The following is a 16,540-nucleotide window of genomic DNA, read 5'->3' on the forward strand; positions in this document are numbered from 1 at the left end:
GCCCACGGCACTTGACAATAGTTTATCTATATTCCCATGACTTTTGCTCTTCTCACTATGATCTCTCCATAGCTTTTCCTACATTTTTACAAACAGAGAAGGTAAAGTCAAACATTTATCAAGATAAAGAAGAAGGGCATCCTAGTATTTAGAACAAGGCACTTGGGGATCTCAGATCTCCTTTTTTATTATTTGCGGTGACACTCATTCAACGTACAACAAGGGGAAACTATGTAATACTTATTTAACCCATATGTAAATTGTATAAAAATACTTACCTACACCTCATAGGAGAGTTCTGAGTCTTAGTTAATAAATATTTGCAAAGGGCTCTAAGCTCCTTGATAACAGGTGCTCCAGAAGTGCAAAATATTATTATTTTGGCTGTTTTAGTAATTATTATTTTGTTAATAATAATTACTAAACAGGCTGCCACTTGATGGATTGTTTTCCAAACGACAGCAATAAATAATTACTGCTGCAAGTGGCAATGACAGGTAGTCATGAAAATATACTGGTTTAAGTGTGATCATATAGAAGTGCTGCTAAGCAACTGTCAATTGACTTTCAAATGAGAACATTCCACACTGTGTAATCATGCAGTGCAGTACACAGACAGGTTTTCCAGCTAAATGCATCAACTCTGATAAAACTGTATCCAAGCAGAGACTCATGTGATACAAGAGTGTGCTTCAGCCCTCCTAGAAGTGGGGGGACAGAATCTTTGTAGGTAGATTGTCTGTTAAAAATGGCATCACTTTGTTTACATTTGTTCTTTTTCTCCTTTCTCTTTTGGGGCTCACATTTGCAGGGTATGGGCCTGATTCTGCTCTTATTTACACCAATTTACAATGCACCTGCAGGGAATCACCTCCTTTCCTATAACTGCTCCTATGACAAAGCTTTGCTTCATCAACTCAAATAGGACACAAAGATAGAGGATACAAAAGTAACTGAAAATGCTTGTGATTCATTCCCGTTTGCTTCCCCTTCCTCCCCACATTAATCCTAGTGGAAGGAAGTTGTTGTGATCATTCAACACCCTGCCTTCCTTTCTAATGTTTAAACAACATGCCAAGCAAAAGTACACTCTGCCTCAAAGGTTCCAGAGATTCCCCCATCACAGTGGCCTGTCTCCAGCATGCAGAACATTAACAATTAATGTGCCCTTTGTGAAATATTTTGACAGGAACAAGCATCAATTTATCCAAATAAATAACAATAAAGTTTCTGTGCTTTAAAGTAAATGGGCCAGATTCACAGCTGAGCAATGGAGCTATGCTGATTTAACCAGCTGCGGACCTGGCCCAATAGATGTTAACAGTGTTAAAAATGGACTAGCTCTTTAAATATATTGTAAGAAAGATGTATTTGATCCTCTAGGGTGTTAATGTCCCTTATTCCAATATCCAGTTAGGGTAATTAAAACATGGAAACAAAGTTAAATATTTCTGTAAACGATAATAAACAAAATTTACAATTATTTCCACCCCCTCCCCCATCTTCAGATTTTTTTTCCCCTTTGGAAAAAACATTGAACAGTCACTGAAAAAAACACAGCAGGTCCCAGAGACTCACATGGTATGTGAAGAAAGCACTCACACAAAGTTAAGACAGACTATCCTGTTGGAAGCCATGCTTGCACAAAGAAAGTCAAAACACACTTGGAGAGGTTATCACAGCACAGTCGGCATTCCTGGGCCTTACCTTTGAAGAAAGGGATGTAATGATGTCTGAATGTAGATGTAGGGCTTGGGTGTTGGGGCAGGGAGATGCAGCTACTGGTACCAAGAGTCTGAGTACCAGCTAGGGGGCAACAAAGAGTAAGTGAAAATAAACTATTTTGTTCACTTACTGAAAGCCACAAAATATTCCTAGCAACGACACTCTTCTCACAGGAGCAGTTTTCTCTTGATGACATACAAACTTGGAAAGTATATTTTAGCTCCAGTCTGTCTTCTTGTTTCTAAAACAACGCAGGTCATAGTATGCAGTTTGGTAAGGGACAGAGACTTTCCATGAATGGAAAGAGAACAACACACAAAATGCTGATAACTATGTCCTGGGTTACCTCGGAGGTCAGACTAGATAATCAGCAGGGCCAGATTTACACCTTACGCACCACTAGTCACAGCATCTTCAGTGCCCCCCTGCCTACAGCTGATTTTTGTGTTTTCTGTAAAAAATGTAATTAAAAAAATATATAAACACAGCCTCCCCGGGAAGGCACGAGACCCTCCGCCACGCACGGCGCTCCCAGCCTGAGCCAGGGCGCAGCCCACCCGCTCCAGGCTAGGCGCAAGGCGGGGACTGTTCCTCTCCCCACAGTGAGTGGTCCCCGAGTGTCTTCTGTCCCTCCTGCAGCCCAGCGTGGCAGCTCTCCCTGTGCAACTGAATGGGGCGCCAGCCATGCCCTTCCCTCTCCCTCCATGGCACGGGCGGAGGCAGTGGGGTGGCTGAGATTGGGAAGGGGCTGGGACACTCCCAGCTACTTCAGCAGCCGCCCCACCCGGCTGCGGCTCACAGCGCCCCCCAGAGGGGCTGACTTGGATGCTCACTCTGTCCTAGCCCCACATGCTGGGCGGCAGCCTGGCCTCCTGTAGGAGAGCTGTACGTATTAACTTTTAACCCACTTTTAACTTTTAGACACCCCTAGGCACGTGCCTACTGTGCCTAATTGGAAATCTGGCCCTGATGATCAGAATGATCCTGTCTGGCTTTGGAACCTATGAATTTAACAGGTGGAACATCAGAATATATTTCAGAAGAGCATAACCTTACGATAAAACGTGCTGAGGAAAATCAGTGTTTTCAAAAGCTGCAACAGGGATGACGTGTTCATAAAGGGTCACAGTGGAATGAAATGGGGACAGCCAACATCTCTTTCTTTGCTAGGAACTTTGTAAGGGCAAGGTCCAGCTCCCACTGAAGTTGCTATTTTGCTATTAGCTTAAAGGACACAGGATCAAGCCCACAATGCAGGAAAATACTTAAGCACATGCCTAACTTTAAGCATCTGAGGAGCCCCACTGAAGCCCTTTTTTGTTGCTCTGAGGGCTAATACAGTCAAAACAACAAATACAGGTTAAAAATTCTTGCAGCCCCTCCCCGCCCCCCAAAGCCGTACAGGTTTATAACCCACTTTGGGTTGGGAATTGTTTATGTTTTCCTTCCCCTCCCAACCCTACTCCCATAGCGTGCAACCAAGCAGAATCCTGACGGAGCTGCTAGAGTCTCAGCAGAGACCAAGTCACTCTCCGCAGTAGATCTTCGATACTTTACTTTTTTTCACCCCCATCAAAGATTGTATGAACTATGAGACACAATTTTCTGTAAATGATTTCTGTAACCCATAAAACTTTCATTTGCATTAAGATTTCCATTTGAATGAAAGCTTATTGATGAAGAATCCCCTGATTTCCACAATGAGTTTCTGATCTTGAAGTAAAACACTCTTTAAGCCCCAATCATTCATCAATATTTCTGTTAAGTTCATAGAGTGACCTGGGAAATTATGTAACTCTTTATTGAGGAGCTTTATGGCTTATTTTTTAAGGGCCAAATCCTGCAAAAGCCCAACTATAAATGCAGGGTATCCTGACATAAATCAGAAGGGGCCCAGAGGTGTATCACTGCTGCTACTATGACCCCTGGCTGTAACAGGGGCTGCTGCAGCCCCTACTACAGGAGAGTTTTGACCAGCAGACTAGATTGGCAACTCCTCCAGTCTGGTACTTAGTCCCCACAAAGCAGCGAAGAGAGCCACTGTGAACCATTATTCTGCAGTTCAAAGTCTCTTGGCTGCATGTCCGCTCCGCGCACTGCGTGGTGGAACAATTGTGGCTTTGCTGTTTAGATTCCCATGAACAGTAAGTCCAGGGGCAGGATTAAGACCTTAATCCATTACATTTTCTGTTTTCAGCTACCACCAATTTAACACAATTTCCTGATGCCTATTAAGTTTTATGAAAAAAAAAAATCACTGCATGTGCATAATCGAAAGTACTTGTTTGTTTGTCCCCCTGGGCAGCTATGTTCACATTAACCAGCATGTTGTAATACACTCGAAAAGGGAGGCTGGAATTGCTTTCCGCACTATAAACCTTTCCGTTGGTATCTTCTACACTTACTAAATAGGCCAAAGGGGGAGGAGGGGAAAGAGAGATTAAATGAGCCTGCTTGTCAATTACCTGGTCTGCTGTAATGCTGAGGAGAATGGGATGTTGGAGTGTAGCGACCATAACCCAGAGATCCAGTAGAACTAGGACTTGATGTCCTATACTGTTTGAAAGATCTATCATCTTGGTCGCCCTGAGAGGAAAGGGAGGAAATCTAAGTCAATAGGAAAGACAGAGTGAATTATAAGATATTCAGAAGTTATCCATATCCAGTGTTGTTTTTCTGCCCTATATGCAAAAGGCCCAATTCTATCTTCATGCTCCATGCAGTCATAATGAAATGAAGGCAGAATACAGCCATAAACATCTCAAATCTGTGAAGAGTAGAGCAGTTCCAGAATTGCCAGACATGTCAGAGAATAGTCATATAAACATGGGAGGCAGCATGTAAGAAATGAGTCTAACATGAAAATACAGTTTGAAAAGAATGTATAATAGCAGAAATGTTCTGTTTTAGCACTATGTGCAGAATTCCCAATTTGTTTGTACCTTGTATTTGTTTAAACATGAGCAAAATGAATGTAAGATGACAGCATTTTACATTCACTTTGTACATGTGTAAATAGGCAGACAAGGTGCCAGACAGTATAGAATCGGGCCTCATCTGTTTAATTATGCTACGCAGATCTTCTGTGCCTGCTGTGTAACACATTCTGTACTATAAGCAAAACACATTCTATAATACTCAGGTGATCAATTTATGCATGAATATGTATCATTAGATTTAATGTTCTAGCATTACCACTTTCCATTTAAACCTACATCCTAAATACTTTAATTCCTGCAAATATACCTCATAGGGTTTTTCCCTTTTGCAGACTTAGGCCACTTCTCCCACAATCACTGCTAAGATTTTAATTCATTTTGTAGCAAATTGGTGACTGAAAATTACAAATTGGTGACTGAAAAAGTATTGTTTTCTTAGGAAGCAAAAGCCCCCGTTATGTAGAAACCATTTTTGGATAACTAGTATCACTTTGGGATTCAGTTTGCTCAGTCCTTATTTAGGAAAATCAGAATTTGCCTGGGTAAGGTTGAATTAAAAAAAAAAAAAAAGTCTCAGATCAATCTCTCCTGCAGAAAAACCTGTGGAAGGGGGTCCTGAGAGATACCCTTGCAGAATTATTCCCCCAATATTCCATTGTGCGGGTTGGAGCGGGAGAGAGTGCTCCTCTGCTTCCACCCTGCCCCAGCACCCCCTCCTAAGTTTATGGCAGTGCAGCTCCATCACACCCACACAGCCAGGATGACTCCTGGCCACAGCAGTCCCCTGATTTGCCTAGAGTTATTCTTCCAGGGTCCAGAATGGGGACAACATGCATTGTTGGCCCCAGTTCAGCCATCAATTCCTTTCCCCCTAGCCAATGCATTCCCTATTCTCTCCACCCCTGGGCAGACCTCAGACTCACAGGATACCCTTTGTAGGGTCCAAAAGAGAGGTTGCAGGGCCAGAGGGACACCTTTGCTCCTTTCCACATGGATGAAAGGTGGTCTGTGCACAATGGATTCCCTCCAGGTGTATCTACGGGATGGGAAAGTAAAGAACGATCAGGATCTGAATAAGCATTTGAAGATTTGGCTCTGAAAGAGGATGACATGGAGATTTAGGGGCCCACTGTGCCATCAAAAACATGGTCGTGCAGAGCAAATGATTTTTATGACAGTACATGGCAATGGACGACCGTGTATTTGAAGATAGAAACAAGCCCTTATAAGAAGAGCTAGCTGCAATTTTTTAAAAATGCCTGCGTAAGAATTCAAAATTGTCCAAAAAAAGGGAGAATAATTTATGCCTGCCTAAACAAGGTAGCACATTGTAGGCATTTCCTAGCCTACTCTTTTGATTGCCACCAACTACTCCATGCTCACTTAAATCCCATGCTCATGTTGAAATACTTCTGCATGTCCTTTTCTAACTAGCTACATATTATCTACATTCTTACTTCAGCATAATGTATTCCAGGCAAAACAGCATAATGTCTTTGGAAGGCATTCTTTATGAAGTAGAACCTTAATAAATACAGTTCTTTATAGACCAAAACACTGTCATTTAATGAGCTAAATAAAAAGTGGACCGGACAGTGCAGTTTATTAAACTTGAGGAAAGTCCTGTAGCACTGCTCATTTCAAGGATGAATAGCTTTGTAAGTAACAAGTACCGTCCTTAGCACAGAAAATATACTCTGGAGAGGGCAAACTGTGGGCATATCTGAACATCCTTAAAGAATTCATGCGACTTTGTGAATCACAGCAGCTCTAAGAACAGTACCAATGTAACCTTTGGAGTTTACTATTATGCAGGATAATAGAGGGTAGTAAGTGAAGTTATTATATTTCTGAAACACTGATATTTCCACTTTGACTAGCTCATGCATGTTTCTGCATGTTTTTGTCTCTGTAGGAAACAGCAAGCTAAATTTGTGGAATACAATAATGAGTGATATATTTCTTTTAAAAGAAAAATATCAGATAAATTACATTTCTGATTGATAACTCTACTTTTCTCTCTGAACCAACAGTTCTAGTGACAGTTTGCCATTTTTTATATTTAAGGGAAACTATCAATTAATTAGTGGGCCCAAATATGCAATTTGTTACAAAAATTTTACAACAGTGTAATTCCACTCAGTTCAGTGAAGTTATGAGGACATAAAACTAGTGTAATGGAATAATGAGTCAGGCCTGCCATATTTATTTTTCCATCTACATAAACTAGAAAATACTGCTCCCAAAAGTGGTATTTCTTGGGTGTGATGTCCTTGTGTTGCTTCCAAAGTGGTATTTCTTGAACTGGCATCTTTAACAACGATGGTCCTGGGTATTGGTATAGTTCCATTAAAGTCAACGGAACTATACAGATCAACTGTGTATCTAGCCCCAGATGTGTGCATATACACATATAGGTAATTTAATTACATGTATATACAGTTGGTTTAACTATGTGTGGGGAAAAATGGACAGAAAGAGGCACGTTAAGGCCTTAGTCCAGGTCAAATAAAAATGCTAGTTGTAAATGTAAAAGCAGTTTACAATTCAGAATGTAATTTAGTTGGTAACATTTGAAAAAGTTATGATCATCTAAATTTTATTTCATGAAGTAACTATTTCTGAAGTAGAGATGCAGATGACAATCAATGAAACGGATGCATTCAGATGACAATATAGAAGCACAGCATTGTTTGATATAAGTAACAATATTAAAGAAACCTCTTTATAAAGACATCATGGCTCTGCAGACGCAGGGAGCAAACAACTAACATTTCAGGCTCTGATGATTAACTTTATAAACAAGTTTAATGCATCAGGAAACAGATCAGAATAGAACAAAGGCACTGGGGATTACCTCAGTAAGTGTTGGAGAGGGCAACTGAGGTGACTGCAAATGGCAACACACAAAGTAACAAATTAGTCATACAAAATTCATGCATGATGCTATTTGTGAAAAATGCTATGTTAACAGTATCAACATCCATGTGTAACACATATGACACATACAGTTAAAACAGGATATCCAGCAATTAGATCAAAAATAAGAAGTTAGATTTTTTAAATAAAAATGAGAAGGAGTAAAATGGAAACATCTTCCTTACACAGCCGTAAAATTATTTCATTTCAAAAGCGAATCCCATGGGCAGTTGCACTCTATTGAATCCTACACTAAGGACTGCACCTTTAATAGAAAAAATCTTTGTTTAAAGCAACCACTTTAAAACAGAGATAAGCCTATGCCAAATCCTTTGTCTAGACTCAGCTGACGTTTGGATTGGAACTTTGAAGCTCCACCCATCTTTGCTTTAAAGTATTCCAAGATATCAGTACATTTCCTCCCTAATCTTTAATTAAAGAGCATCTTTACTTGACAACTAATTTTTGCTGTTCCCTCATTTTCCTCTCACAATTGAGAGAGAAATTCTGCTCTGTGCTACACCATTGTAAATCCAGAGTAATTTTATTGAAGCCAATAAAGAAATTGGTATTACAGAGCATAATTAGGCCCTATTTTTTAAAATAGCTTAGTTAAGTCACAGGCAATTAAGCACACATGGCACTTATGCCTAGCACTAAACTATGCTGACATTGGCATAGCTGGTTTAGTTTAAGGTAACCTAATAATACCCAAATGAAACTGAGTAAAACACTACAAGGAAATATTGATAGTGAAGCATTTTAGCATTAGGAACTTTTAGAAACATTTTATATGCTTTTGTCTTCTCTACATATCATCTCTGAAACAGAAGGCTCTGACTGACAGCTCAGTTTATAAAGGCATTTATGACTAAATAGTTTGGCTAACACCAGACTAAAAATAATTGTAGCACTCACAGAAATGTTTCTATAAGAACATAAGAATGACCATACTGGGTCAGACCAAAGGTCCATCCAGCCCAGTATCCTGTCTACCGACAGTGGCCAATGCCAGGTGCCCCAGAGGGAGAGAACCTAACAGGTAATGATCAAGTGATCTCTCTCCTGCCATCCACCTCCACCCTCTGACAAACAGACGCTAGGGACACCATTCCTTACCCATTCTGGCTAATAGCCATTAATGGACTCAACCTCCATGAATTTATGTAGTTCTCTTTTAAACCCTATTATAGTCCTAGCATTCACAACCTTCTCAGGCAAGGAGTTCCACAGGTTGACTGCATGCTGTGTGAAGAAGAACTTCCTTTAATTTGTTTTAAACCTGCTGCCCATTAATTTCATTTGGTGGCGCCTAGTTCTTATATTATGGGAACAAGTAAATAACTTTTCCTTATTCACTTTCTCCACACCACTCATGATTTTATATACCTCTATCATATTCCCCCCTTAGTCTCCTCTTATCCATTTAAAAATATTTTATTTGGTCTTGAAACTAAAAGGAGTCTGTTTAAAGACCCTTTTCAATAGCTAAGGATGCATAATGTCCATCAGGTAAAGGGGCACACATGGATGTTTGCAGGGACAAGGACATACAACTCACATTCTAACCCTGGAAAGAACAAGTGGTATCAGTTTTATAAGGCAATGAAAGCTATGGAATGGCACTGTTGTATTGGGAAAAAGCAGGACTACCATTAAGTGATAGCTTGTCAAATGATTAATGGTGAATGAAGGTGTGATTGAACAGATTATGTCTCCAACATGAAATAGCTCCCCAATTCCCCTAGCAGGAACTGCTCCCTATGGGAAGAAATTTAAGGAGCCCTGTGTTTTTTCATTAACCCAGGCCATATTGAGGGTGAAATCTTGACACTACTGCAGACAATGTGGGTTTTCCCACAGGCTTCAGGGGAGCCAGGATATCACCCTTAATCTTATTCAATGCCTAAAGGGATTTACAGATTTTATGCATATCATCATGCTTATTATTAAAATCACACTATTCTGCCTATTGCTTTATTGTGCTTTCTGCCATAACACTCACTCTATTCCCAGATTACTATTCCAGGGGTAGCCAAGCTTACTGACCCTCCGAGCCACATACGACAATCTTCAGAAGTTCGAGAGCCGGGGTGCGCCTGCCAGGTCTTCAGCCGCTCGGGCGGTGCCTGCTGGGGCTTGGCGCTTCTGCCCCACTCCCGCTGAAGCCCTGACTGACATGTCCCGTGGGGCTGATGTCCTGAAAACCCCTCCCCTCTGGGAAGAAGCAGCGCTAGACCCACCACCCTGCCGCAGGACAGAAGCCCCAAGCTCTCCCCTCCCTCCAGTCTGGTAGGTGGAGAATGGCAGTAGAAGTGGGGGCTCTGCAACTGCACTTTAACTGTAAAAGAGCTGCATGTGGCTCACAAGACACAGTTTGACCACCCCTGTACTATGCCATGCCTCCCAACTACACCTTCCAGTGCCCTCTTTAATGGGAAGAGTGATACCCTTACTGCCATAGAGCAGTACCTTACTCCACAGTCTAGATGATTTCAGCCGGCCAATTCATGGAAGAAGGAGCTATCCATTGTGAGCAAGGGTGGCAGAGTCTGGGCGTGTGATACTGAAAATATTTGGATCCCGAGGAGAGAATTAGGTTAAGATGCTGGATGAATTAATCTAAGTCCGATGCATAAATAAAGAGTCCCAGTTTTCCATTAGAGCAAATTCTTTCATGTTGAATATGTTGTGATTCAACTGCTGAACCACTCATATAGGATTATTCAGGCTTATATCTTAGTTATGGATTGGCAACAAAATACCCTTTCATCACCAATATTAAAAGGCACCCTTAAAATACCTGGGCAGATGCTAGAAAGCCAAACTGCCAATGTAGCAACATCATTCCCACTAGCAAGACCTCCAGTATGTGGAACCATTGGAAACAGCAGCAAGGAAGCGATGGTTCCAGAGCTGTTAGCCCATTTTCCAGGTGGATTATTAATAGGAGCACAGAAATTATCCTTCAAGTCATATTTTTGTTTGGAATTGATGTGAAACTGAAAAGGGCTAAATGAGCTTGTCTAAAATTCGGGGAGAGGTCAGCATTTTGTAAATCTTGAAGAAATCTTCTTATGTAGAAACAAAGCCAGTTACGGTGTTTATAGCTCCCTGTCAATGCAGGATTGTTCCCTGAAGTACCTTTACTTGTGCCCTTTTCAACAGAACTAGAAGTCATGTGCATAAAGTACATACATAAATGCTTGCAGGATCTGGGCAATTATTATTCCATTGCTATTATTTCAAGCATTTATTTGTACCCATCTATTTATATCCAAGTTAAGCTAGCAATTAATTTTTTGTAGAGATTTTAATTTAAAAAATCTAAAACTATAAAAGAAATTAGAAAACAAAATGAAAGGCAGACATAAGTGAAGAAGAAATACTACCTTTTATGACAGGAGTGATGTAAAAATATGTTTCACGTAAAACAGCATTAGTATTAAATTACATTAGCAAAAATGTTATAACATTAGCTCTGCACATGAAAAGGGCAATATGTATGCATGACATCAAGATGAACTTTATTACGGGATGGTTGAAAGGAATTTGTGCACAGAAAAATGATACCTTTGTTGTGTTACCAAAATAACATGCTGCATATATCAAAAGCATGAAGGGTATTTGATTTGGCTTCTGATCTTTGTATTATAATTAGCAATGGTTCCTGTTTCCTACCACATGCAAGTATAATTTCTTTGGCAGAAAAACATACGTTCATTAAATCTCATCTGTTTAAAAAAAATATTTGATCACAAAAAGCTATCCTTTATTTCCCATGAACTAAAGAGTGAAATGGAAATCCCACTTGTTTTATGGACAATTCAAGTGACTGTGAAAACATAAAATAACTCCCATTAATCCAATTTTACAAAGTAATTACAAAAATTCCAAGTGTGTCTAATAGCTTAGACACAGTGATGTGTTTAATGATGCAAATTAATTTTTAGATTCACAAATTAAAAAACAACAACACAGGATTCAGTACCTCCCCATAACTATGCCTGTCATCTGAAGAGTAACTGATATATGGCGTATAGGAGATCATATCTGGGCGGGCAATGTTATAGATGGCTTTATTTTTAGGAAGAGCAGCCAAATCCCTGTAGTCAAGAATTTCATCTCCGAGCTTTGCCTAAGAAAAGGAGGAAAGAAAGCAGTAAAGATAAGAAGGAATATGATCAGGATACAATCAGAAAAGGACAGACCTATATAGGTAGAAGAACCAATAAATATTTAACTTTTTTATGACTCCGAATTTAAATATCTTTTCAGTGCTTACCACAAGATCTTAAATGCACATGGTTGTTTTCTTTATATATGTTGATGATTTCTCTGCCATTCAAGTTTAATGTATAGTTGTAATGTTGGATAATCCTAGTTTTCTTCCATTTACATCCTGCTGACTATTAGCTATGCAAAGAGACAGCAGGGCTAATCTTGGCCAGGCAAAAGTCCATTTCTTCTAAGGTGATTTTGGATTGCAGTGTTTGTATTCTTTTTCCATTACAGATGGTAATGAATAATCATGTACTTATTTCCAACATAACTATCCCCTGTCCAGATGCTGAAATGCTGCTAGTCAGTAATTTCTCCCATTCAAAAGAGCTGCTTATTCTATCCTACAGTTCCTGCATAACTAATCTGCAGTAAAATTGCATTACCGTGTACGATCCCTACCCTGCAACTGAAGTTAGGCTCCACCTCCATGGAGCTCTTTTCAAGATCAAGATTTATCTTTGTAAGGCACCAAACGAAGATCCTTTGCCTGTAAATATTGGTGTAGCTCCATGGAATCCAATGAAGCCAAGCCAGTTTACATGAGGGCTGAGAATCTGGCTGTAAGTCTTTACAAAACCTGTGACTTTCACAACACTCCATAGCTGTAGCTACACAACTCAGAGTGGGTTGCCCTGACCCCTCTTATGCCTCAGTTTAGATGGAGCATGATTTTGAAGTGGATCAATGTAAGTAAGCAATTTCTCTCTTTCTGTGTACATCTTATCTGTATGCAACATCACCCTGGAGAACACAGAACAAAAGGAGAATTTATTTCTGTACTTGAGCAAACATACAAAACACCTTATAAAATTCCAGGAACACTGTATAAAACAAAATCCCAGAAACAATATCCACGAAAGGAAGAAACCGCAGATAAAATGGAAAACAATCCTCCTCTTAAAAATCACTTAAAACAATTCCAAGAGAAAATACATTTCTTCCCACTGCTTCGACTCACACAGAATATATTTTGTCTCAGGTAATCTAACCCTTCCAACTGTTAGCTGCTTCTCAACGCTCCCACCCCACTCCAGGTCTTCTCTTTGGTGAGTATATCCCCAGAGTCTGGGGTAAACAAATAGCTTTATGGAAGGAAGAACAGATAATCTCAATGAGTAACTGATCCTAAACACACTACTCCAGCTGCGTCCCACCTTTACCTCCTTCACTATCTATTTCACCCAGTCCTCATTCATGATTATGAACCAAAAGATACCAAGCCTCATTGGAAAAAATTATATTTTAGTATAATTCTTTCTACGCTGCCCATCCAAATATAGGAAATGTGGATGAAAACACATTTTGTTACAGACAACTTGGCCCAGCTCTGCTCTCAATACCTCTTAAAACCATTCCATTATTTTCTGCAATCATTCGGTTCAAAATGTTTACCCATTCTAACAGTGTGGGTGATATTTAAAATTCTGTGAAAAACACCTCAGGTTCAAGCGGAAAGGCTTAGATATTAAAATACAACATAAATAAGATTCACTAATGGTCTAGAGCAGGGGGGTCAGCAACCTGCGGCACACAAGCCGATTTTTAGTGGCACTCTGCTGCCAGCCGGGGTTCCGTCCGCCGGCTCCACTCAGCCCACTGACGGTCTGGGGTTCTGGCCGTCCTTTGGATGAATGGAACCCCAGGCCAGCAGCGGGCTGAGCGGGGCCGACGGCCAGGACCCCAGCTGGCAGGAGCCGGCGGATGGAAGGGGTCCCAGCTGCTGGCCCTGCTCAGCCCGCTGCCGGCCTGGGATACCGGCCTCTGGCCCCACTCAGCCTGCAGCCAGCCTGGGGTTCTGGCCCCCTGCCAGCTGGGGTCCTGGCCACCAGCCCCGCTCAGTCTGCTGCTGGCCTGGGATACCAGGCGCCGGCCCCGCTCACCTTGCTGCACTATTATTTACTTTACATACAACAATAGTTTAGTTATATAATATAGAGACTTATAGAGAGAGACCTTCTAAAAACATTAAAATGTATTACTGGCATACGAGACCTTAAATTACAGTGAATAAATGAAGACTTGGCACCCCACTTCTGAAAGGTTGCTAACCCCTGATCTAGAGTATTAAGTTTTTCAAAAATCATCCCCACTGTTCAGAAGTACTTAGTGATTCATATAAAATTATTTTGGAATATGTTATTTTACAATTGTGTATTATGATTTCCACTCCTAGTATGCTAATGTTTGACACGCTGAGGCCTTATGCAACATGAAAGAAGCTTTCCAGGTATCTCTGAGCAGAGCTCAGACCTAATGCTCTCTCTGTGAAATTCACCCCAATGCATGTACTTTGTACTTAAGCTCCACCAAAGACATTAATGCAGAAGTCAGTCAGTATTTAAGTGGTACACAGGGTGCTCTGTGGGACCCTCTGCACTAGAGTGCAGTTCACTCTGGACATAATCCTGTGACCAGTGAAGTTAAGGGAAAGATTCCCATTAACTTCAGTGAGCACTTGATCGAGCCCTCTGAGAGTGCAAGAAACCAGTGAAGTCTAGTTTAGTGTCAGTAAAGGGGGAAGGGAAGTATGTGTGTTTAGGGAAGGGATGGTGCTTGTTGCATCCTTTTAACAGGTAGCACAGGGAGTCCAGGGGCATTCAGTCTTAGTTAGAACACGTCTGGGGATTCCCACTGCTGCATGACCTATGTGCACCTCCTCAAGGACTGTACCTCAAAAGTCATAATATATCCCCATGTCCCTGTTCTGTTTTAATGTGACACATTCAAAAGTGTGAGAACTATCAGTTCACAGCTCCTAACCCCCTAAGCGTCTCTCTGTACTCTTTCTTTTGCTCCATCCTTCTGCTCTGACACATTACAGAGGTACTGGTCACAGCTCTGTCATTCAGGCTGAGTTGAGTTTTGCATGTAAAGCAGTATATATGCATACCATGATAAATCCTGTGCTGGAAGGGAGTATGAGAGTGGTAAAGATTATTCATTTAAGGTATGTCTATACTGCACACTACTGGTGGCAGTGTGTCGGGTACATGTAGCTATACACTGCAGGGAGAAGCAGGCTGTGTTCACACTGCAGTGTGCAACTACACATGACAATGGAAGGCTCCAGCAGCGGGACATTACACGGATAAAAACAGCAGTGTAGATGCGGGAGACACTGCTTGGGTGTGTAAAGAGCCATGTAGGGTACATACTCTCAGTGTCTTTACTCTACTCGCCTAATCAATGCCTCACCATCTGCACTGCTTTTTATACCTGTGCTAGGGAGAAATGCAGTCCACTGTAAGAAGTGTGCTGGGAACGCACCGAGATAATGTTCAAATTCAATAACAACTGGTTTGAATTCTCCTCCCTTTCTCTTCCCAGATATCTAAATGGGAGTTAAACAATCTCAGAGCTTACTGACAATTAATGCACGTGAAAATGAGAGACGTGGCATTCCCCATGGGAATCTTTTTCTCTGACTGCCACAGCAAGCTTACTTCTTTTGAAGTACCAGCTCACTCTAAGTAGGTATGTCACGGATACTGACTTAATGAGACACTTTGAAAAACATAGTTTAGACAGAGAATGAAAATGGAGGTTTGTCCTTGACTATTAGCAGCCCATGAAGTATACTTAAAGTAATCATACACTTCAAGAAAAATGCTTGAAAGCCAGTACTGTACCACAGCTAGATATTTGCCACTACATGTATAAATAAATAGAAAAATGTAAAAAAGTAAGAGAAAGGCATAAGGGTAGAGAAATATCTCCCATCTAGTCAAGGAAAATATGCTTAGGTGAGAACAGTCCCAATTCACAGTGAATATGTCTGTGCTGCTGATGGTTGTGGCCACGCCATTATTACAGGAAATGTTTCAAAAACATGTCAGTCTGCAGCTCTATGGAGTTCCTGCCAGAAAGGCAAGCTGGAAATACTGGCAGGCACCTTTATACGAGCCAAGCCCTACTGTCCTCACTCACGCTTAGTCAAGCAAAATTCCCATTCATAGGAATATAAATTTTACCTCAGGAAAGACGGCAGCCTTTGGTTCCAAGGCATCTCTCTGTTGGTCTCTGTGTGATATGTACAGACACCTCCACTCCGTATAATAAACGTCAAGTTATAAATTGGCAACCTGTTGTCTGCAGCTATTCGCTCTGGGGTTGCTAGTGTGCCGTGAGCATGACTTGTGTGCCTCAGGGACACTGCATGGGACAGGCTGGTTAGAAAGCAAAATCCTGCAGGGTTCCCAGAGGCACAGGCCTGGCGAGTGCCAGTTGTACTGATATTTGCTGCTTTGATCATTTTGTGACCTTGAGAACGTGCTTATGAACATCATCTCCAGATGGCTGTCACAACAGGTACTGAGAGTAACACCCACCAGGGGCTGGAAAAATTAAGAAATAGAAGCTTTTTCAACAGTTATTTAATTATTTTAAATATTCATTATGGCTACTCTCTCAGTTGGAACCTCTGGTTCTTTATATCTTTAGGATGACATGTTCACACCGGAGACCCATTATTAGTATGAGGTCCCAAATCTGTTCCCATTGAACTCAGAGGCAAATCTCTCACTGACTTCACTGACAGCAGAAGCGGGTCCTAATTCCTTTCAGGTTAGAAAGAGTGTGATCCTGCAAATGCAACATGTGCATGGCAGAGGTGCGCTTGCTTGCAATTAATTGCAGAATCAGGACCTACGTTTGTAAAAATCTCACCATGTCAA

At 41.0% G+C, this 16,540-nt stretch overlaps 1 protein-coding gene across 16 annotated transcripts in view; it reads right to left on the bottom strand.

Annotated features, from left to right (window-relative positions):
- ABLIM2 (actin binding LIM protein family member 2) overlaps positions 1 to 16,540 on the bottom strand; it is a 201,994-nt gene that overhangs the window by 54,562 nt on the left and 130,892 nt on the right. For 4 of the 16 annotated variants that reach the window (XM_034772825.1, XM_034772827.1, XM_034772828.1 and 1 more), the window contains exons 10-13: positions 11,575 to 11,721; positions 7,522 to 7,554; positions 4,191 to 4,311; positions 1,708 to 1,806 (exon numbers count right to left, since the gene is read on the bottom strand). In XM_034772825.1, coding sequence (XP_034628716.1) covers positions 1,708 to 1,806; positions 4,191 to 4,311; positions 7,522 to 7,554; positions 11,575 to 11,721 — 400 coding nt within the window. The remainder of the gene's footprint in view (positions 1 to 1,707; positions 1,807 to 4,190; positions 4,312 to 7,521; positions 7,555 to 11,574; positions 11,722 to 16,540) is intronic. The other 12 variants (XM_034772829.1, XM_034772826.1, XM_034772838.1 and 9 more) reach the window with 5 other exon arrangements.

Source organism: Trachemys scripta, chromosome 5, assembly GCF_013100865.1.
Source record: "Trachemys scripta elegans isolate TJP31775 chromosome 5, CAS_Tse_1.0, whole genome shotgun sequence".
NCBI lineage: Eukaryota > Metazoa > Chordata > Testudines > Emydidae > Trachemys > Trachemys scripta.